The sequence below is a fragment of the Strigops habroptila genome, chromosome 13 (assembly GCF_004027225.2).
Source record: "Strigops habroptila isolate Jane chromosome 13, bStrHab1.2.pri, whole genome shotgun sequence".
Taxonomy (NCBI): domain Eukaryota; kingdom Metazoa; phylum Chordata; class Aves; order Psittaciformes; family Psittacidae; genus Strigops; species Strigops habroptila.
Window position 1 is genome coordinate 14014738 of NC_044289.2, and position 23257 is coordinate 14037994.

General features: G+C 46.8%; 1 protein-coding gene across 2 annotated transcripts in view; it reads right to left on the bottom strand.

Annotated features, from left to right (window-relative positions):
- The window catches only part of NKAIN4 (sodium/potassium transporting ATPase interacting 4), a 48726-nt gene that overhangs the window by 19509 nt on the left and 5960 nt on the right, over nt 1–23257 (bottom strand). For both annotated transcript variants that reach the window (XM_030503181.1, XM_030503182.1), the window contains exons 2-3: nt 5369–5506; nt 4819–4899 (exon numbers count right to left, since the gene is read on the bottom strand). In XM_030503181.1, the coding sequence (XP_030359041.1) occupies nt 4819–4899; nt 5369–5506 (219 nt within the window). The remainder of the gene's footprint in view (nt 1–4818; nt 4900–5368; nt 5507–23257) is intronic.

Consider the following 23257-nt stretch of genomic DNA (forward strand, 5'->3'; position numbering starts at 1 on the left):
GAGGAGCAGTAGGTCCCAACCAGCACTTATGGCTTTTTACCTACAATCATGCACAAAAAAATTTATATATATATATACATATATACTTCAGTTAAGAACAGATTGGAAAAACGGAGCACATTTGGATTCACACCCATGAGCCATCCATCTCACAGATGTAAAATGAACACTGATTGCACACTGGGGTTGTGGATGCCCTCGGGTCCACAGAGACACTGTCCTGAACAAGCATGTGGCTGGAGCACTGCAGGGCATGAGGGCAGCACGAATGAAAGCGACTCAACATGCCAAGCAATGCCATTCCTGGCTGGATGTCCTCAGGGAATACCTGTGCTGGTGGGGTACAATAAAAGAGCATTCAGGAAAATCATTTAATGGACCTCCAATTGCTCAGTATTTGCTGGGAGAGTGGGAAAACACTCCCCAGATGTCTCCTGTGGTTTGCCAGCTTCCTTTGTGAGGAGATGGTTGAAGAGACGTGAAACTATGAAATAGGCACACTGAAATCAGGAGAAAAGAACCACTTGGAAGGAAGTTTAGGGAACAGCAGCTTCCCAAAACCTTTCTGCAACATATTTGAAGCCCAAACACACCGAAATACTTCCCAAAGCAGTATGAGGCTTGGGAGATGCTAATCAGTCCCAGAAGTGAGCAAGCCCTGCGGTTGGGAGAGCATGATCCGTGTGTAACTGCACTCCCCCTGGTTTCTTGACAGGCTATTTGCAAGGCTATCGCTTCCTCATTAACCTTCAGCCTGAAGAGAAACATGAGCAAAGAGTGATAGGAGCCTCTTCTCAGGAGCATGTTGAAGGCCAGCCAGAAAATCACGTATTGCTCCGAACTGCTGTAGCACCTGGTTGCCATCCATTTGCTAGCAGCATGAGAAGGAAGACAGCAGCACTAAAACTGGAATACCTGCATTTTACAGAGCTTATTTTCCGCTCCCAGCCTCATCCCACTGTGTCTCATGAGGAAACTCACACCTACCTCTGACACCCACAGAGCCAGCTGTGTTCCTTTGCTAAAACAGCTCTCTGAAAGCTGTTCTGCAATGGTTCTCTAAGGGACACTGTCAGAAATGGGTTTATTTCTTGGTGTTAACAGCCTTCTGAACCACCTCCTCCTGACTTTCCTTAGTTATCAGGCAAGCCAGCGCTGTAAGAGCTTTGGTAACAAACTGAACCCTGTATGGGAGCCCCCAGAGCCTGACAGCAAAACCATCTTCAATCTTTTCAGTTGGAAACGTTTCTTATCAAAATAGGAAATAAAACGTTTATCTTCTAGTCATGTGTTGAATAGCTGTATCACCCTGAGACAACAGAGCAGCGCTTGCTTTGTCTCAGCAGGCTTGTTGACAATGCCACAGTATTTAAAGGCCAAATCCCAGGTTTCCAGTTCCTAAATTTAGATGGAGTTGAGGGACAGTTGTAACTACACATGCATTTTTCACAGTACTTTCTCCAGGTACAAAGTTATCCCAAGATGCCGTCCAGATTCCCTGGAACACAAATAAACCCCCACTTGACTAATAAGAGCTGCTTCCATTTCAAGAGAGGATTTAGACCACCACCACGGCTCTGGATTCAGATCAAAGCACTGGGTAGACAAGAGAGAATATAAAGGAAGGATAAAAAAAAACCAAATCACTATTCCAAGATGAATAATTCCAGAGGGAAAAGACAAAGGAATACATTGAAATACACAACACAAACCTCTCGGAACGTTTCTCAAGTACATGATGGGGAGGCAGTCGCATGGCAGCTGGACAGACAGATGCTCATATGTCTTAACAGTAGGATTTTAATAATTAACTTAGACTGGGGGGTGCAGGAGGGACTGTTTCACACTCGAATAGACAGGGAGAAGCTTAACATGTTATTTCAAGCACAGCCTAGAAACTTCAGAGAGAGCTCCCAACAATTCACCTCCCCAAATGGCCAGATGGATAAAGAAGAAAGAGGGAACAGGAACGGAGCAGAGGAGGAGCAATATGGAAGTTCAGCTGTGAGCCCCAGCACAGAGCAGTGGTACAGCACTTCCAGAGAGGCTGCCTTTCCTCCACATGCTGCAAGTGTGCTCGGAAGCATGAGCAGAGCAAGTCAGCAAGGAAACACTGCCAAGAGGCGCTCAGAGGCACATCCCCATCCCTCTGCCAGCGCTGAGCAGCAGCCCTTCAAATCCAGATTGCTGTAGCTCTTGCCTGCTCATTGGCAAAGCGCTCACAGGAAAGCTGGCATAAGCTACGTGCTTAGGGAGGCCCTTGCAGTGACAGGGAAGTGCTTGCTTAGACACTTAGGCTGATCCATTTGTGTCTAGCCACCTAATGAAGTTCTGCCATGCCAGACTTCATACTCTTATTCGTACTAAGGAAAGATTGCAAGCTAAAAGCGACAGGATAGAAAGATAGACATCAGGTCAGTTTAGCTCTTGCAACAAGTAGAGAACAGATTCACAGAGCATTTTCCTTTTCAATTACAGTAACTCATGGTAGTTACAAGTGGTTAGGAAGTAGAAGGTTTCTAAGTAGTTACAACTACACTGTGCAGGGCTGACCTGAACAGCTATTCTCAGTGTTCCTATGGCCAGGAGAGAGCAAGTTCTGCTGGAGGAACCTGGAGGATAAAGGAGGTTGCACCTTGCACTCTCTTATCAGTGTGACATCAAACCTGGGCACCAGAGCACAAAGGGTTATTTGCAATAACTGCACATAACTGTTTCCCGCATTTTCCCAATTCTCCAGGCTTTTCCTAAACTTGTTACAGCAGAAACACTTGAATCCTTTCTCCCCTTTCTCACCCCACCTGAGTTATGACCTGCCCCAGCTGCACTGAGCTGTCACCAGCCAAGTTAACAAACTCCATTCTTCCTAGCTCACTGCCCTGCCTGCATTTGTCATTAGGAATTAGCTGGCTGCTGACAGAGACCTCTGGCAGGCTGCCCTTGTCAGGAGTGCAGGAGGGTGGGCACAGGGCTGGTGGGAATGCTGCTCTCCCACACCCCCAGCTCTCTCCCATAGGCTCACCAGGAATCACAAAGGAAATGGCACCCAAAGACCTTCCTCAGAGCTATCAGCCCCTTAAGGGACTTGCATGAGAGCACAGCCCTGTCCAAAACACTCGCCAGTGTATTCATTAGTCTAGTAGCTGATGAGTAAGTGTTACTGACCAGCTCCATCAGGCTCGCTCCACCAAAGCTGCTTTTCTAACATGTGCAATCTACCTGCTTACTGCCAGGCTAATCACAAGCTTTGACTTTGACTTCTTATTAGGAACCAAAGGACAGCTTCCTCCCAAGGCCCTTGAGGGTACACTGAGGTTCCTCTCATCTGCAGCACTGCTGCCATAACCCCCTTGCTCACACTACCCTGCCCTTGCCCCCTCCAAAAGCCTGCCCAGCACTTGCTCATCCAAGTCCTTCTGAGGTCTGATCCCAAGACTGAGATCAATAAGACTCAGTAGATGTCAGCTCCCTTTGGATCAGGTTTCCAGAGATGCAGCAATACTACTCCTTGAGCCCAGCCCGCAAAGCACCAGCTGTCCTACAGAAACCTGAGTTCCTGTTTCAGGTGTATCATTTGTTCTCATGTGGAAGTCAGGTTTTGTTTTGCCATTACAAAGACCCAAATATCTTCAGTTACAGAGGAGAAGGAGAAGAGATAGCAGCATCATGGGTTGTTCCTACAAGACAGCCTTTTTTAAATGAAAGTAACACATTAAGAACAGAGGCCAGGCTGTAAAACACAACTGCTCTGTTGTCTTTGCCAGCTGCCACCAAACCAACAGCATGAATTTCTCATTGCAGCTCTAGAGGGAAATCCACTGACTCAATAACAACTTAACACTGCAGTCTAATTCTAGTATACAAAAAAGTCCCCAGTCACAAGTGTCATCCTGTGGGCTAAATAAAGGTTCTCTGTGTGCTGGCTTTGCTAAAGTGAGCCCCAGCACAGAGTAAGGTGATGAGATAAAGCTCCTCTATAGTGGAGAAAGTGGGGTTTGCCGTGCTGTTTGAATTGAGAACAGCAACCAACGTGTTGCAGGGTAGGTTGGGGTTAGGAAACACAAGTGATCAGGTGGCTGGAAGCAATCCCTGGCTATCAGAGAAGCTCCCAGAGCAGGTTATCAAGCCAACATTTAAATAGTTACATGAAGTTCTTTTTCAGCTGGTCACAGCCACCACCGAGATGCTCTCGGGCTGAGCTTTCAGACCATCAGCAATCACTGTTTTGGGCAAGAACTCCCTCAAACTTCCCGTGGATAATTGAGAGGGGAAATGGAGATTAATTGAGGAATTAGGAAGTTACATTTTCTTATCTGCAAAGGATTTATGCTGTCACTCATGGCTTGCTGTCTGCCTGATAAAAAAAACCCCATAGTGCAGTTCCAATTATGACTGCAACTTAGATTTACGACCTTGGAATTTAGGCCAGATGCAGAGTGCTCCAAAATGAACCTGTAGCTGTAATCACTCCAAGCCTGCTAAGCTCCAGCAACACTTGGTAATTCATTGCTTGCAGCCCAGGCTTAATTTAGGCCCTGCCTCCCATTTGTATTATTTCTGGCTCAGCCCTCATTAAGCAGACAGCAATACCTGGCTTAGGTAGTCTTCAAGGAGCTTCACAGATTAACACACAACACCCCTGGCCAACAGCCATCCATAAATACCATTGCATTTAAGAAGGAAGAATTAAGACAGGGAAACCACATCACCTCTGAGGCCGCATCCAGAGGAGATGCACCATCCCTCCACTATGTCAGAGCCAAACTCCATTGCCCTTGATGCAAACTCAGGACAATCATCCACATTGTGTCTACTCACCTTTGAGAGCCCTCCCACTTCTAAGTAAAAGCAGATGATGAAGATATTCCAGGTGACCCAAATTGCAGTCCAGATGGCATACTAAAAAGGAAGGGGGGGGATGACAGAGAGAAGCAATAAACATCAGGAAGTCACTGGAATTAGTTTATCTATATGTGATCTAGCTGGGGGTTGTTAAATGTCCTGGGTGAGCACTGCAATCCTGTTCTCTTCCTTTGTTTTCCATATGCAGATGGTCCTTTGCCTGATTAGAGATGCAGGGGTGGAAATTTGGAGGGCATGGAAGAGCTCCTGCCATGCATTTGTCTAGCATCTAGCACAGTGTCTTGGTGTTACTTTCATACCACTAATAATTTTCCAAGTTAGGTGTAAATACACTAAAAGTGCAGCACAGTGAACAGTGTGTTCCCGAGCACAGCCAGACACCTCCTGCTACTGTTTGCAGTGCTCGTGCCTGGCTTCCCAAGGAGTTTACTCAGTTCCTCATCACATGCCGTATCCATCAGAGCAAAGGCTGCTAAAGGCTGTGAACAAAAGGGGCATTACTTACCACCACTATGTAGCGAGGTCTGTATTGAATAGTGCCAAACAGGCCAAGGATAACGATGATGATGTGGAGGAAGTTGGCTAGGATAGGGGCCCACTGGTATCCCAGGAAATCGAACACTTGCCTCTCTAATGCAGCAAGCTGGAAGGGAGAAGGAAAAGTTGATTTACAGCTTCTGGACTCATGCTGTTTATTCCCAAGGTTGTGACAGGCTCTCTGAGCAAATCACCGCAGCTGCTGAAGATGTTACTCCATTCCCAAAGCAATTTACTGACTATAAACCAGGTCAGTAGGACAGAAGATGTGTCTACATGTCCCTCCTTCCCCTTCGTACTCATCCCCTCTCCTCCAACAGCTAAGCTAAGGCATCCAACTGAGCTCCGATGTCCTGTGCACTTTGCAGTGGGAAGGTGGCCCTGGCAGTGGGCAGAGGTGAGCAGAGGGGTGATAACACCGAAATAGCTGCAGCAGGACTTTCAAGAGCTCATTTGTCAGAGCCTTCAGCATCGCTCTGTCATTCCTGACACCTCTCATGTTTCTGCTCTCCAGCACACATCCATCAAAGTCAGAGCGAGGAGACAACTCTCTCCTCCACCTTCACCCCACAGAAAATGCTGCCATCCAGTATAGAAATTCTGCATACACATCAGTTTTCCAGGACAGGCTGTTTTCCTCTCCAGCACTAATACATGATTCCAAGCTAAAACTATGTTCTAGAAATAAAACTCCATTGCTGTTGAAGTGCTGGGCCTGATTTTCAAATCCTATGTGCATAGAGATGTGGGTTTCATCTGTAGCCATGATCTGTGCATCAGGCAACAACTGGTCACTGGATCTAAACTACTGTGTTACACACACGGCTGAAAGAGCACAAGAAACATGGAATTTCATTGTAGCCTTTACATCCCCGCAGCCTTTAAATACCATGTTTATAGGAGGAACAGTGAGTGGAAGCGGCAAAACCATTCCTGTAGGTTTTTCCCCAGTGCCCAGCCTTACACACAGAGATCTCCTCTTTGCTCGTCTTCACTAACACAGTGCAAACAACCCCTCCCCATTGACCAGCCAGTGCTAAGGCACAGCAAGAGAGTTCTCTGCCAGGGTAAGATTGGAAGTGTGTTTAATTATCATAGAATCACAGAACAGTTGGAATTGGAAGAGACTTTTAAAGGTCATCTAGTTCCAACCCCCTGCAATGAGCAGGGCAATAGTAGTGCACTTAGATTGCATTATGACGTTTCATATTTATTTTCACCTACAGAAATCATTACCATTTACCATCGATAGTCAATATTAATTTAACTACTAATTAGATATTAACCATGGGTGCAATCAGCTATGTGACATCTTTTCCTGGCTTGGTTCGTAAAGGGCAGCTGGGGACCAAGCACCGGAGCTTCTGTAATGGCTTAAAGCATTTATGGATGCAAGTGGCTGCAGGTCCCAGTCAAGCCACACAGTGAGGGAAGCCACATCTATTAAATCATCATTATTGCTCCTTCTTCCTGGATCACCTTCAATCCTCTCTTGGGCTAGGAAGGTATTGCAATTCTCAGCAACACATTGGAAGTTCAACCGGAACCAGTATTTCAAAGACATCTACAGCAGCCCTGGTTAAGGGAGATCAATCAGGGCAGTGGGACACAGCTTTCCCTCTCTGACATCCATCTTCATGGGCAAAGGGAGGGAGAGAGAGTGGGAGGGAATGGAGGAAGTCACCACATCCCTCTCTTCTGCAAAAGAATTAGTTTTCCCTTTGAAGCAACACACACTGCCCTGTTCTGAGCCATTTGAACCAGCTGGAGAATGCCATGAGCTGTGCTGCACATGCACGTGTGGGGCTGGAACAGGGCAAGTGCTGCTCATTTCACCACCCAGGCTGCTCTCCCCCTCTGAGCACAGCAGAGCTGCTGTATCTCATCAGAAACAGCAGTAACAGGTTAAATGCTTAATCTCTCAGGAGGGGATTAAGGCACATACCTTAACGATATCTGGACATTTTGCCTCCTGACTGGCTGGCAATGGGTCACTTGGCTGTGACCACTTCATCCCATCAGGCATCTAATTGGCTTTATGTGTTATGTTAACGTGGGAGTCTGTACCCAAGAGCCAGCACCACGGAGCATCAATTAGCTGGAGGGACACAATGGGGGTGTTCCACAGAGATAACACCCTGCTCAGCTTCGCCTCTGACCTTCAGGCCCTGAAAAGGAGGATAAAGACAGATCCTTCCTACCCATGCCTTCTGCCATGAATTTTCCCACTGGAGAATCAGGGCAGCCATGTCTGGAGAAGTGTTTCCTTCTCACAAATGGGTTTTTGCCACCAGAACCTCCTCAATTTGGGGTTGGGATGTGAAGAATGTGGTGGTGCCCTTCAGTTTTGGTGCCTTCAGTCTGGCTCAGAAATGGCAGGGGCAGGGCTTGTCCTACTGATGGGAACTGATACATCTGCACCCTCATACTGAACCTCTCCTGGATCTCTCTTGTTGAGCAGGGAAATGCCATCTTTCGCTGCTGCTGCCAAGTTTCTGCAGAGTAATATCCGTGCTGTAGCATTCTTTACGATGATTCACACCATTCCATTGAGAAAGCCTATTATATTCTAGAGAGATTGGTTGTAAAGAGAAATTCCACAGATTGTGGCACAGGTTTCAACCCATTCAAACCCGACAGGTCCTTTCCATCAGGGAGGACAAATTTGTCTTCTTTATGACTATTGTTATTAAAACCAGGATTCCTTCTGCTCCTTTTGCTTCTCCAGCCCGTAGAACATTTTTACCTTTCATTCTTGAAATGAAATGATTTGTTGCACTACTAAACTCGTAATAGTTGTGGCAGACTTTCCTCTCCTGAAATAAACCACAGTTCTGCTGATCTGAGTGAAACTACAATAGCAAATAACCATGTGAAACAATTGGTAGCCAGGCAAACTGAACAAGGCAAAGCTCTCTGTTGGGCCATCGTTCATCTGTGTGGCTGGGAAAGATAAGAAAGGCAGAGAAGATGTTCTGCAGTTGACAGAGTGGTATCACTTAGCTCACAGTGAGCAAGGGAAGGCTTTGTAAGCCAGCATGGCAGGATGCGCTCAAGGTCTTTACACCATTAAAACTTCACCAGAGAAGGAAGCTGTACTTGGAGGGAAGTGTTGCCTGATGAAGCCCATTGCGGAATAGGAAAATGGTCTTAGAAAACATCTCAAAATGCAGAACAGTTTCTTGTCGGGGCATTCAAACTATCCCAGTTGTGTTTCCGATGGCTCTGGCAGGGTGGTGACACTGTTGATGCCAGCAGGACACTCCAAGTGGATTCAACATGGGCTGGGGAGTGCTTGTGTGAATTCTGGCCCCTCAAATCTTTTCCATCCCCTCATCTTTGTCTCCTGTCACGCTGATAAGGTGGAGAGTTCAGCCTGTTCCCCTTGTGCCTCCATGCTGCTAAGGAAGAGGGATGCTAATGAACAAGTCTGTTACCTGCAGTTCTTTACCTCCCTGTCCTTTAGAGCCCACTATCAAGGCCACGTTATCAGCTAGATTTGCTCTTCTTAGTTTATTAAGCTGTTAAAGCCTTTAATCTTATTTGGCTCGGATCTATGTCTTTCACTGCAGTTCTGAAATCAGTTGGGACATAGAATAACAAGTATCACTCAAAAGATGTTGACATGACTCATACAGATGCAGGGCAGATGCTCAGAAAGCCCAGGGACAGGTAGAGATAGGCAAAGAGGATGTCCTGCCTACATGCACACGCACATCCATGTGCAAGCAAACCTGCTTTTACCCTTTCCAAGTTCAGCTTTAGTAAGGGATTCCTTAGAAATAAGTTTACAAGCGTGGAATAAATGGAGCGAATGGGAAAGGCTGAACCTACTGCTAAAAGAGAAAATGAAGAAAAACTCTTTTACCCAGAAACTGAGACAATTTTCCACTTGGCTTATAAAAACGACTTGAAAACTCTTTTGCTCCTCCTTGCCTGTCCCCGCTTTAAGGACGCATACCCTCATAGACTGCTCCAGCTCCTGCACTGCCCTTGTTCAGTGACATACACAGCCACCTTGGACCCCTGTGTACGTATCTACAGCTTCAGCACGGGCAAGATGTGCAACTTAACTCCCTGTATTTACTTTCTCTCCAGCCTGAACTGAGGAAGAACCTCAGCTCCAGCCCTCGGTCACCACCGCGCTCCCGCGATGCTGATTCCCAACGCCTTGATTCAGCGTTTGATTTCCTGCCAACTGGCTTTGCTTTTTAAGAAGATGCTCTTTGTTTGTGTCCTGTGCAAACACCATCGGAGCAGCCAAGACTTTCCCTGAAAGAGGTCACGGGGCTTTTCTTGAGGAAAACCTTGCATTGATTTCCTGAGAGGTATTTTGGCCCTGCAATGGGTGATGGCTTCAGTTCAGGACAGAGTCATCGTGCTCTTATTCCTATGAGACATCATATAAGGATGAAAATTTAGGTCCAGCTGGCTGAAACAGCAGGAAGAAATCTAGAAGTCTCAAATGTGTCATTTAAAAACTATATCTCTTTAGGTTTTGAACACAAATATCTTTACTTTTGGTTCTTCCATACAGTTAAAGTTTGGCAATACCAACCACCTATCTGCTCTGTTTATTACTACTATTGTACTGGTATTATTGGTAATATTATGATATATTATATTATTATACATAGTCTTTCTATACCATTGCTTTGCATTTGTAAACGGTGAAACTATCTTAAGAATCATCAACCCAAGCTGCAGTGTGGTGCAACTATCAGCAGTGAGCAGCAAATTCCCTCCTGTGCCCGTGCTTATTCGAGGTGGAGAAGCTTTTGTGGGTAGAAAAATTATTCAACAGCAAGTCCCCTTTTACCACAGTGGCTGCATTTCCGAATAAATATTAATGGTTGTAATAGCTGTTTAATTAAGTCGATCTGAAAAAGCAGTTTGCTGAGCCACCACTTCACACACCCCTAACCAAGGGGCTTGCTGTGTGAGGTGCCACGTCCTTGTCTCTTCCAGAGTGAGCATCTCACATGCCAGTACCCGCTGCATTCATGAAGTCTCATTTTTCTTCAGTAAGTGTTGTCAAGGAAACCTTCCTTGGGGCCTTGTGATCCACAGCTCCTTTCCCAGCATCCCTCGATGAAGCACAGAGGTCAAGAGACTAATTGTGCAGGAGGTCTCTGTTTGTCACTTTGTCTCTCAGACATCACTGGTCTCTCTGGCCACTGGATACAATAAGCCCCATTCTCTGCTCGGTTTGGTCTGTTCTCTCCCCAGAAGCTGCTGAAACCCCTTCTATTCACACAGACACTAGAGAGGCCTCTCAACAGCAGACCTCATCTCTTTAAATCATTTATGTTTCAGAAGCAAACTGGTCACTGCATGGCCTGGAAGACCAGTGGCCACCAAAGGCCCCCAAAAGGCAGCTGGAGAAGTCCCTATTGATGGTTTGAGCCCCATGCCACTTACTCCCTGCTGCAGGGTGTTATGCTACAGCAAACACAGCTTTCAGACTGCACCATGCCATAGCTGAGGATCAGGACTTCTACCACCCAAGTACCATCCTGTGCAGAGCCTGGGCAGACTTAACCCCTCAGTGTGGTTCAGCACAACTTCCCTGTTGAAGCCTGGAGCATCCTGCTGTTAAACAGCGAGGTTGAGCCCTCACCTCCTCGTTCCCCTCGGCCTGGCACCTTTGTCCTCTGGATTCTCCCCTTCCGGCATCATTCTGTGTGTTGGCAACGATGCTCCCAGGAGTGCCACTGCTTTGACCTTGATCCCTTTGCTTTCTCCCTTTGCTTTCTGCTGCTGATGCTTTTCAGAAACACCCGAGCTGCAAAGATATGTCATGACTCAGTCCCACACGCCCGAATGCTGCTTAGCATTCCAGGAAAGGCACAATCCTTGCTGAACAGAAGGGATGAGACTGGCACTGAAGCAGTGCAGAAGCCTGTTTGTTTGTGTCTGCAGTTGAGGCTCCAGCCTCAGCAGGACTGAGGTTTCCTGGTACACACATATAGGCACCAGCCTTGCTCAGCTGAAGACATGGGCTATGCATAAGCATCCATTCACACAGACCTCTTGAACCTTTTTACTCCAAGTGCTGGGTTGGGCCACGTAGTGAGCAGAACAGCAGGGATATGTGAAAAGAGAGGGAAGGCACTAGGCTATAAGGCAGTAGGTCCATGGTCCCTACCAAATGGCACATCCCCAGGTGCCCCACAAGTGTGGCAGCTCCTCTGTTGCCCCACAACCTCTAACCAAAGGTTGCCCAGCACTGACTTTCTGGATGGTGCTCAGAAGACAGCTCCCAGGAAAGAAACTGCTTCCAAGGAGGAATGTTTCAGTACAATTATCACTCTGTATTGTCTAAATCAGGGCCAGTTATGTGCCTGTGCTCTGTACACAGCCTCTGGGCTGTTTGGTTTTCCTGGATCACATCCCACCTCAGGGCTCAGACCTCAGGGACACACACAAGCGCCCATGCAGCAGCATCAGGCACTGAGATGCTCTGGTCCCTTTGCTCCTGCCTCTGTCTCCTGATAGCATCTGAGTACTGCATGCTGCTGTGATTGCTGATTGCTGAGATTAGCAATCAGGTTAAATTAATAAGCAGGTGCTTTCGTGAGCCAGGCAAAAAAGCACTCTGACAGGAATGGCAAACTTGTGTTATTTGTAACCTGCGTCAACACTCAAACATAAGTTTCCCAAACATAATTAATCTGTTGTGCCTATGATGCTCCCCCTTTCCCTTCCCAGCTTTTCTCTCCTCCCTCAGTTTCACAGCTCAGCTTTGGCTCTCCAGCTTTGTAACAGAGAGAGGGAGCCCTGGAACGAAGGGGACATGACTGTATTTGCAACAGACATCATGAGTTTCTTCAACAAGTGCCTGACATTTGTGTCCACCAGATGCTCCGTAGGGCACAGCCTTATCCCAGGCTCAGGCTCCACACTTGAGGCAGTCCCTTGCCTGTTGGAGGACTTGCTGCCCTACCTTAGCCCACCTCATACTGATGATTGTGGGCAAACATCCCTGTTTCTCCCCATACACAGCATCCTGGCATGGCAGACAGCATTAGCACTGGGGACAACGACATTCTCCCACCAATAGCACACATTTCCCTGCTGAATGAAGCATGTTAAAGATGTGCCATTAACTCACCAGCCATTTCCCTCAGGAGATCTGCCACCATTTATGAAGCCATCTAAACACTATAAAGGCTGCGAGGCAGAGCAGTGGTGGACACCAGAAGGAATTTAATTTTCTAATAGAGAGATTTATTTCCTACCAACAGGGCATTCTACCCTGTGATCCCTGCCTCTGGAGCCTCCTGGATGTGAGAGCAGCAGTTTGGGAGCAGCTCAGAGATTCCCATGAACCCTCAAGTGCACTAGAAACACTTAAAATCATTCAGGGCTTGGACCAAAACTCACAGGGTGTATAAAGCCCACAAGATACCAGCTGGACTGACCCAGTTTAGACAAAGTTATGGCTCTTTTATAGGCACTTACTGCAAACTGCACTTTTATTTTGCCTCTGGTTGCTCCAAAGTTGAATTATGGCCTTAAATATACTACTGGCAGTTCTCTAAAGGGGGAAGAAACTCCTGCTTCAGGCTTGAAAAGCTCAGTTTTACCTTTTCCCTGTTCACACACAGCCCAAGAAAGACTTGATGTGTCTGAGTGATGCCGAGAACATCCCCTGCCTTCAGCTTGGTGAACCCAAGTGTTCACATTTGGTGTCTAATTCATGGCTGGCACGTGCAATGCTTTCTGTTCACAAAGGGTCAACTGCAGCCTGAGTTCCAAAAATGCCTCTCTGAAGGCAAAGCAACTGCAGGAAGCCACCTAAAGCTGTTTTTTCTTGTCCAGGGGAAGATGAGGATGAAGGTTTCCTGGTCGCCATGTAGCATGGCCAGCAAACCCCACACTCTGCATAGGTCTGTGTGTCAGCACAGTCCTCAGCTCAGCAGGATGCTCCCCAGAACATATGGACAAGTGGTATCTGTGTTGCTGGTCTTTTGTGGGAACCCATATAAAGCTCCCTGCTCTCCCCTTTGCTTGATGTCCCTTTGCTCTGCACCTTCCACCGGCCCCATCCTGCTCCGCCAGGTCCTTCCCGCACATTGCACTGGGAGCTCAAGCAGCTGATCCCCTTAAAGAGGTCACAAATAAATCACATGTAGGACACTTGCACCAGCCAGATCCTCTGAAATAAACCCATGCAAAGAGGCTAAAAGCTCGGGCGAGGAAGGATGCCAAAGCTGAAACAACTCAAAACTTCCTCCGTAGGAACCCTGTCTCAGTTTCTGCTCAGCAGCCGGGTCCGCGCTCCCTGACACTGCAGCTAAGTGGTAGCAATGCTTTAATTCCCTCCTGCTCCTGCTGCAATGCCAGATTGGCTATTCATAAACAGAAGGAGTTTAATGAAAATTATAATTAGAGCCCTGCGGTGCTCTTGCAGGTCGCGGTTCCACTGGGTGCCCATTTACATTACAAATTAGGCTGGTGTCACTGCGGAGTCTGCAGCCAGAGAAGAGAATGCGTTAAAAGGGAAGCACAGGGTGGGGGAGAAATCGGGGAGAGAGAAAATGATCTTGTTATTATTAATAATCTAGGAAACAGGGATGTGCCATGGTCTTGGTGCAGCTTTGCTCCTACGAGGAAAGCCCATTTGTAATCATCCTGCAGCAGGAGCCGCCCAGAAACTTCCACTGGTAATTACTGTACAAACAGCTCCTTTTTCGTAGAGCAAGACTTTATCTCCTCCACCAGGATGCAGAGAAGTGCTCTTAGCACTTCTGCTTCCTCACCCCTAGCTGTGAAGTTGTTGGGGGGGTCAGGGAGAGAAACATACGGAGCCAAAGGGATGCATTTCCCTTTCCTTTTCCACCTGCCAGCATCTACACACGATTATTTTGCCCCACTGCAATGCCGTGAGCAGCAGCAGCTCCTTCAGAAAGACAGAAACCCTCATTCAGTGAAGTGCTGGAGCATCTGCTGACTGATTCTGCTCCATTGGAAGCACAGCGTATGTCCAGTTGCAGCCACGTGCTGAAGGGCTCTGTAAAACCTGGCTCTGGTGGAGCAGGAGTGAAGATCCCATGGGAATAACATGGAGGCGTCAGCACATCAATGCACTGACACCTAGCTCACACACGGCAGAACAAACTGGCGTTATCCCAAATACGGATCAGTCTCCTGGATTTGATGCTGCTCCTTCCACCAAAGCCGTCCGTCACAGTAAACTGTCTTCCCATCTGTACAGTGGGATTAGAAATAACACCCTCATGTTACACAGAGCTGCAGATTTGGGTTGTATTGGTAAAAAGCTTCTGTAACATTTCACACTAATCATCCTGCAACAGCAGAAACCGCATCATCATAGCAACAGTGGTTTTATTGGATGCCCACCTGCCTGTAGTGCTAAAAAGAGGTGGCATTTTAGGTTGGGAACCTCTCCATGATGATTGCAGCATCAGCCCAATCTCCTCACCTTTCAAATCACTGTCACACTCTCATAAGAGAGAGTTAAACTCACTCTGCTGCCATGCCTGCATCCCCAAATTCAGCCAGCAAAGGATGCTCTCGGTCCACCTGCTTATCTTATCTGTTCATCCTACCTCATCCTCCATGGACAGAGGACCTTTAATAAACAGCCAGGAAGCCAGAACAGAGCAGATGAGCTTATACTGCAGAAGTGATGAGGTTTATATATCAAAACCAACGCAGGAGACTTCCCCCTCTGCACATCATGGTGATATGCAGAGGGTTTTCAGGCAAACTGGAGGTACTTTAGGAGTTTGGCTGCAAATGAGCCAAGTGGTTCACCTGCATTTCATGCATGCTATTGTCAGTATAAAATGACCCATACTGTGACAGCTGAGTTTTAAATCATCACTAGTCACGCTGTTGTTTGTGCTTTGCCAAAAGAAAAGCCCAACCTAACGTAAAAATGTGCTTATTGCAGTTAAAAAAGGACACAAGAAAAATCTCCCTTAAGGAACTATAGTTGAAAAAACACGTGGCCATTTTTTGCAGCTGAAAAATAAGTGTGAGTGAAGAAATAGTGACCAACTTCCAGGCCCATCACCAAAGCATGACATGAAAAAGGACTGGGAAGAAAAGAGTAATGAAAAACATTTAATGGTCCAGCTTCTGGTTCCAGTAAAACGCTTTTGACAGGAAGGGTTTTAAATTGGAACAAACAGGAAAACGACTGTTTCGTTACAAATAGGGACTGTCAGAGGCTTTCAGGGGATTGCAGGAATTTTCCAATAACCACAATCCCCACGAAAAACTTCCCTGCCACAAAGTGGCTAAAAAATGAATCAATCACTATTGAATCTCATCTTCTGATTCAGCTCCATTGGAAGCAAATCAGTTGTACTGAAATAATTCATTCATTACCTCAGTAATCACAGGTAACACACGAGGCCTCCCTCAAGATGTGTTAACTGGGGATATTTCACTTTTCCAGGCACTTTAGGAGGCAAAGCCAATTCTGTGTGACCCAAGATGACTTCTGAGCTGTCACCCACATCTGAGGAGTCACCAGTCCCTCAGCATGGCCCCAGGAGCGCAGTCCCTGCTGCTCTCTGAGGTGAGGAAGGCTGGCCACCCTTGGGTGTCTTCCTCAGCTGTAACCTCCCCATGAGCATTACAGGGAGAGACCCAGCTCTGTTGTTCTAAAGTCTATAAAGGCAAGAAAACAGAGACACAAAATAATCAAGTAAATACCTGTGGATGGAGATGGTGAAAGGTTTAGACGCACATTTGAGACTGAAGATCAGCCTCTCTATGACGGGTTGATGAAGCAGTTTGGGATGTGCAATCTGCTCTGGGTGGTCATTAAAGGTTAAAAGCCCATCTACAAACCAGACCGAGTGCTGGAAGTAAGTGCTTCAAAGCAGGGAATCTCAGGTTCAAAGTGTGAGAGTGAGCTGGGGTGGAAGTTCTTATGCCCATGGTTTTCCATGCTCCCCATCCCCTGCATTGCTGTGCTTTCCTGCTGTACTTGAGAGGAGTTCTATGAAACAAAAGATTCTCATCAGGGATTTATTTGCAATACAGTATCATGCTAAAGAAAAGCGAAGGTTTAACAAGCTCTCCCACTTGTGTTAATGGCATTGACCGTATCCCTTTTTGTGTGCCATCCCCTTTGTTTTTGCTCTTCAGTTTGATGATGAAATGAGACCCGTGACGTTCACTTTGATGGAGGCGAGCTGCTGGCTTTCCAACAGTGTAAATAAGGATTCAGAGCCTTTTAAAAGGCACTATTTTTAAAGGAAAGCCCTTTTGAGTGAGGGCTAGAGTGGGGTTGTTTTCCACATGACCAAGCGTCAAAAGGAAAGCGGCAGCCCTGTCCATGCTCTTATCACCCTCCCCGAGTCACCCACAGGATAGATTCGTCACAAGGTGAAATAAGAGCAAGTCCTCAATTTATTATCATCTTCTACTTGTCCTCCTTAATGCAGTTCCTGCCAGGATGAGTTTGCTGTGGGAAAGCGGAATGAAACCAGGCCTTTGAGTTTGCTGTTAAATGGGACCAAGGGGGGAGGCTTTCAGGGGGGAGGGAAAATCTTCCTCATTATAAAGGGAAAATGTGCAATGCAGAGTTCTCCTCGGATGCTGCCCAGCCTCCCAATTAGGATGCCTGAGCCAAACAGTGGCGTTATTATATGTAACTGTTTATCCAGTGTCACTCGGCCATTATTGAGTTTATGAGCATAATTTCTCCCCTCTGTGGTGCTACCCAATTTGTTTGCATTTTCAGGCCAGTGGAGTGTCTCTCTTTCAGCGCACACATCTTTTGGCCTCCCACCAACCTACTCTCCAAGTAAGTTTCCAAGAGTGTCACATAATGGCCAGGCCCCTCCTGTGCTTCATTTTTCGCATGACATTTGTGTCCCCTTCATTTCAGTGCTGCCCCAGCCCCTCCCCTGCTGACTTCAATGCCTCATGGTTTATTCAACAGCAAAGCTGAATTTCTCTTTTCCTTCTCTTTTTCCCCTTCCTTCCCCCACTTTTAAAGCCACTTCAGCAGCTCTGGAGAACAAAGTTCTTTTGCAGCAAGCCTTTAGTGGTCACATCTCCACAGTGCAAGAGTTTGGTGGCCTCGCAGGGACTGGACCCCAAACCAATGGGCAGCAGCTCAGACGTGGGGCACCCATGACCTCTTGTGTCTCCTCCACTACAGAAGGGGGCAAAGACTTGCCCTCTATTAGTTTGTATCACCAAAGCCCTGCCTCCCTGCTTATATCACTCTTGTTAGAGCTGTGAGGTGATTCCTCATCCCTGCAGCGATGGCATCGTTGGCTTGCCCCTACTCCAAACTTTCTGACCAGCTTTCTCCAAGTCTTTTGATCTTCTTGCTTGCAGTCTGCAAGGATTAGCTAAAATAGAAAAGTGCTAATCCACAGTATGGAAATTCAAATCCTTGCCGCTTCATTAAGTAGTTTCAAAGAAGTTTAATCTGGCAAGACTGAGGTGAACTCCAGAACGGTGATAACCATATCTGTGCATCACCTCTTCCACTAGCATGGCCACACTGCAGCAGTAAGAAGCAGCATTTTCCTTCTTATCATAGTAGGCTCCAGACTATCGCTATTTCTGATGGGGTGCAGCAAACCCCCATTGAGATTTTTGAATGTGGGGTTTATTGCTGCATTCCCATCGAGTCTGTCAGGATCGGGTTTGCAGGATTCCTGCTAGACAATCTGTACAATGTCTCACCACCGAACACTGGAGCTCCATCTGAAATGCCCTTTGTTTGCAAGTTACTTTCCAAAACTGGGAGAGAGGAACTTTACATGGCCATGGAAGCCACTACGAGATAAAAACATGGCAGCCATGAACCCTGGGTTACATCTCATGCAAGGAAAGCATCCTCTGGCTAAGTGACCTGCAGTGGAGTTCAGTGCCCCTCCACCTCCTGTCACTATGAGCTGCCTCAGAAATTCATTGTACTTGAAACGATTCACTCAAGTATCCATTCAGTCCCAGTTCATAGATTGCAGAGCCTTTATTACACAGCCATATATTTAGCACTGGAATAGTTCTCAGCAGTTCTAACAGCCCTGTCATCTAAGGAATAAAACAAAGAGCTATTATACATCAGAGAGGAGACACAGTCTTTATTGTCTGAAGCCATGGCAGAGTTTTTCTATCACCCTATCTATTCTTTCAGGCTGTCACACAACTCAGTTTAAAGCTGTTTCAATGGCAGCCTTGGAAGCCCAAACGCTTCTGTAGCTTCTTATTGCTAATGTTGTTTTAAACTGACAGCAGGACTGATCCTGAGCACACTGAGCATGACTTCAGAGCAGGAAAGTCAACCTGCTAGAAAAGGTCAGGAATAAAAGCCATGCAGGGTTATTTAAAGACATCAGGAAGGATGGCTACAAGGAGCAAGGGATGAAAGTGCATTTTGGGCACTCATTATATCCACGAGATCTGGATTTGGGCGCTGGTCTGATGGCTTGTGTAGTCTCTAGGGCCGCAGAACACACCTCACGCTGATGTGGCTCCTGCAGCCCTCCCGTACAGGGTCCTGGTTTGCTCGGTGGGTGAATGTAATTCCTCCTGGGGATTAGTACCTTGAGATGCATGACCCAGCCTCCACCCTGCCTGGCATCTGCTTGACTTCCTCTGTATCTCTGGGAAAAGCAGGTCAGATTTTGGGGCTAGAAGTCCTCTTCTAACATGCACTTCTGTAGTGCAAGTGAGCCCATTAAATGCAAACAAAGCAGCACCATTCACAGCACCAACTGCCATCCCCATCTCCTCAGGCTTCTGAGAGCATTTGAGAATCTGCCTGTGCCAGCACAAAGCCAGGATAAAGAGCATTCAGAACAGATACCTCGGAGAAGATGCAGGGCTCACACCAGCTGTTTGCACAGCGAGGCAGACCCATCCTTCACTCCAATGTCTCCTGTCAGAATAATGAGATGGGAAACTTGAAGACCCAGAAGACCTAAAACGTGGCAGACATATGAGAAGGAATTGCCCTTTCCCAGCTTTGTAATGTGGTTTAGGGCTGGCAATCCCTTCTCCAAACCTCCACGCTCACTTCTCTCCACATGCTCGGAAAGCAAAGGGCACGTAACAGACTGCGAACTCCCATCACACGTCTCCCAACACCCTCACCCTGCTCAACAGCCAGCAAGCTCCCAGCTAATCAGCCAAACTGTATTCTGCACATATTTAGCATTTCTGAGTAATGAGGATAATCAGATTTCTCCCCTAATTCTGTACATATACAATATAAGCAGGTGCATTGCCTTTCCCACAAGGAGATCACAAAAAGTGCGTTGTCTGCCGGAGCTGGCCAGGACCAGGCGCCTGTCAGAGCCCATTCCCATCTCCCACAGGGAAATCTGCTGCTAACGGGTTACCAGTAGCCATGGGAAATTAGGAACTGGGTTTGATTTGGCTCAGTAGCCAGTAGCTCAGGTATTATTGCAAGTTATCTAAATCTGGCCAGAGATCTTTATGTTCTCTTCACCATCCTCCAATGGAAGAGCTGCAGAAGCTCTTCTGTGCTGCAGTTGAACAAGAGGTGTTTGGTCCAGAACCTTAAAGGTGTTTTGGGCTCTGGGGAGGTACAATAGTCTGCTCAAGACTCAGGTCTTGGTCATTCTCCACAAGGTTAATCAACCTATAGACCTAGACCTTACCTCTGTGAACCTGTTAGCTGGTTTAAAGGTCTCTACATGAAGGTCAATGCCAATAAAACCAGGCCAGCTCTCTCATGTCCTGCTAAGGTGGGTCCTTGGTTCAGGAGTTTTTCCTCCATTCAGCTTCACTCAGTAATTCCTTCTCAGGGAGCAGAAAAGACTTTGAAGTGCCCATGATTACATCCTGGCCCTTGGGAGCCTTTGGATGTGGTGCTTCCACCAAAGCGGGACCATTTCCCTCGTAACGGAGTATCAAGGGTCCAGCATCTCAGAAAGGAGGAAAGGATGCTCCCAAGTCCCGCAGCATGGAGTTGGCCACTCCTGACTATCTGAACCATAGCAGTAGTATTAAGCTGGTTACTAGAGGTAATTTTCAGGTGGAGCTGAAGATAGACAGTGACAAACTGTTAATTGTGGGAGGCTGTTTATCCATGATGGATGAACACATCATACAGAGCACTCCATGGAAGGTTAACTGAATATTTTATACGTTCTATGTGGGTAATAAAATGCTCCATCCCCTTCTTTAGTGTCCTCTGTCTCACCTTCCCTGTGCGGATGAAACGGTGCTTTCAGTTGAACCATATCCAGAGAATAGCACTTGGAAAATAGAATTCAGCACCAGATGCTTTAAAGGGTCCAAGGCTGTTGCCAGGGTCAACACAGACACAGGACAGGTCCCTGTTCCCCAGAGCGGGGTCACAGGAGGCATCTTCCCAGGCTTTGTGTATTTGCTGTAACACTGTGGTTGTCTGAGCACCAGCATTCACCTTTTATTAAGTGTATTTAGCTCTTGAGGACAATTATAACCCAAATATCCTCAGTAATATTTAATTCTTGTTCTTTTATATGGTTGCCAGGTGACTGGTTGCCCAAGTGCTCATTAATGAAGGGAAGAGTCTGTCTTGTCTCATCCTAACCCACCTGCCTTAGGTCAGTGATGTCCCAGGGGTGGCACAATGGCAGGGAAAGAGACTTAGAGAACTGGAGAACAGACCCTGTTGAGGAACAATGTCCTCTTAAACCTGTGAGGCTGAGCTCATGGGCAGCTCTGTGGGTGTGGGATGGAGCAAGCCAGGATGAGGAAGCCTGGATCACCCTTCTCCAGGCATCTCATCTCCAGGGATCCCATCAGTGTGATCTTTGTCTCCTCTGCGTGGTGAGAGGCAGCCATAAAGGGCAGAAAGGGCATGAAGGCTGGATCCCACACACACATTCTTGGCTTCATCCCCCCATCACTGTGCAGCAGTAATGGGGTGGCAACATGTGCTCCCGTACTTCCAAAAACCAGGGCCTGGGTGGACATCTGTGTGCAGGAAAAGTACGATGATGGTCCTGGTTTTCTGGAGTTTTGAGCATTGGATGAAAAAAATGGAGGGGAAAAAAACAAAAGAGGAAAGAAAACAGGTATTTTGGTGGCCTGGAGAGCAGGTGGAAGCTGCCTGCAGGGCTGGGCAGTCACTGAGAGGTGGCAAAGGAAGCTGGCACAGCAACTGCTGGCGTCTGCCTTCTCCAAGCAGGTGATGAAGACAAGCTGTTGCCTTGATTCCCACAGTATATTTTCATTAAGCCATGGCAGATGGCAGCGAAGGTCACTGCTTCCACCACCCTCATTTCATCTGGAAGGTGTCAGGGAATCCAACATCTCAATTACTGAACCTAGATTCACCCAAACAACATCCAGGGTGAAGGATGAAGGGGGACCAGAAAAGCTGCTCTCCTAATTTCCATGAATCCTCACCTTTGAGAGAAAATCTGGGATGTGCGCTTCCCTGATAAACAACATGTTTGTGTCTGACGTCCTGACATGGAAGCAGCTGTGCTGAGAACAAGCCCCAGACACCAGGAAAATGGCAATGAAGTCCTTGTGGAAGTGAGACCGAAAAGCATCCCTTGGAAGAGACAGTTGATGTTACTGAGCTACAGCAAAATCAAGGCAGAAGCTACTGATCTGCTCCATCGTCTCTGGTCTGTGAAACCTTGGAACATGCAGCTAAATAAATCTGCTGTTCTTCAATCCATAAGAACATTCAGACGTGGGCCCAGGGCTCAGCTCACCCAGGGGGAAGCCAGAGCAACATCACCATTGACTTTTCAACATGAAACACAAATTCAACGTGCTGGTGAGAAGCAGCACTTCTGTTGAAATCCCAGCTCAGAGATTTCTGACAGATACTTCAATCATTTCAGTTTTCTTCGTCCCTACTATTACTCCTTACTTTCCTATTATTACTTCACTACTACTGATTCCCTACCTTTTAACTACCATTAATCCTTGCTTTTGTAATCCCTGCTATTATCCATAGCAAGAAGGCAATGAAATAAGACTCTGACCCTTACCAAAGCTCAATAAACACGCGAAGCAGAAGTCATTTATTCTTATTCTGAAACCTCATGGACTTTAAGGTAACATTATGATCTGGAATGATTATGAAATATCTCAGATTGGCAATTCTGCAGGATGTTTATTCACTGAGTTTCCTTCTATAACAAAAAGACCCAAACCCACTGATCTATGAGCAGATGAGCCAACTCAGCAAGGCGCTACCCTGCAGCAACATCACCCCCATCATCTTCAGCAAACACTGCTACACACCAGAATATTTTCATTTTTTGCCCAGAAATGTCCTTTTTTCCCCCTCCTCACTTTCTGCAGACAAGGAATGGGAGAAGAATTCGCTACTTTGGAGATGAAAGTTTCCACTTTGTTGGAAACTCTCTTTCTGCCAAACTTAAACACATACACACAATCTGTGCAGTTCAGTGTGCTCATCACATCTACTGCAGCCCAGGAGGAGCGAGGACAAGGGGAACCCCACAGCAAAAGGACATTAAATCACAAATTATCTCTGGTTTTTGTTCTTTTGGGGTTTTTTTTAATAGGAAAGGTTCAATTCTACTGACCCCAAACCCAATGTTTGGTTAATGGGCAAAGGGAATGCTACAGCTGAGGCACTTACTGCTCACTAGATTGTATGCATTTTCTTAAGTGCTTGAAATGCAATGGGCTATTCCAGGGTTTTCCTGGAGGAAAAGTGATCACAATCTGGCCTTTGTTATCCACTTTGTTTTCCAAGAGTTCCTACTTGAGGGCCTCTGGAGCAGATTCTTGGAAGGACTCCATTTTGCACCCCAGCCAAAATGATCCGAGTTTCCGTATATTATTAGCACACAATGGAACAACGTCAGCTCCCTTAACCCCACACAGGCCACAGGGAGAGGTTCTC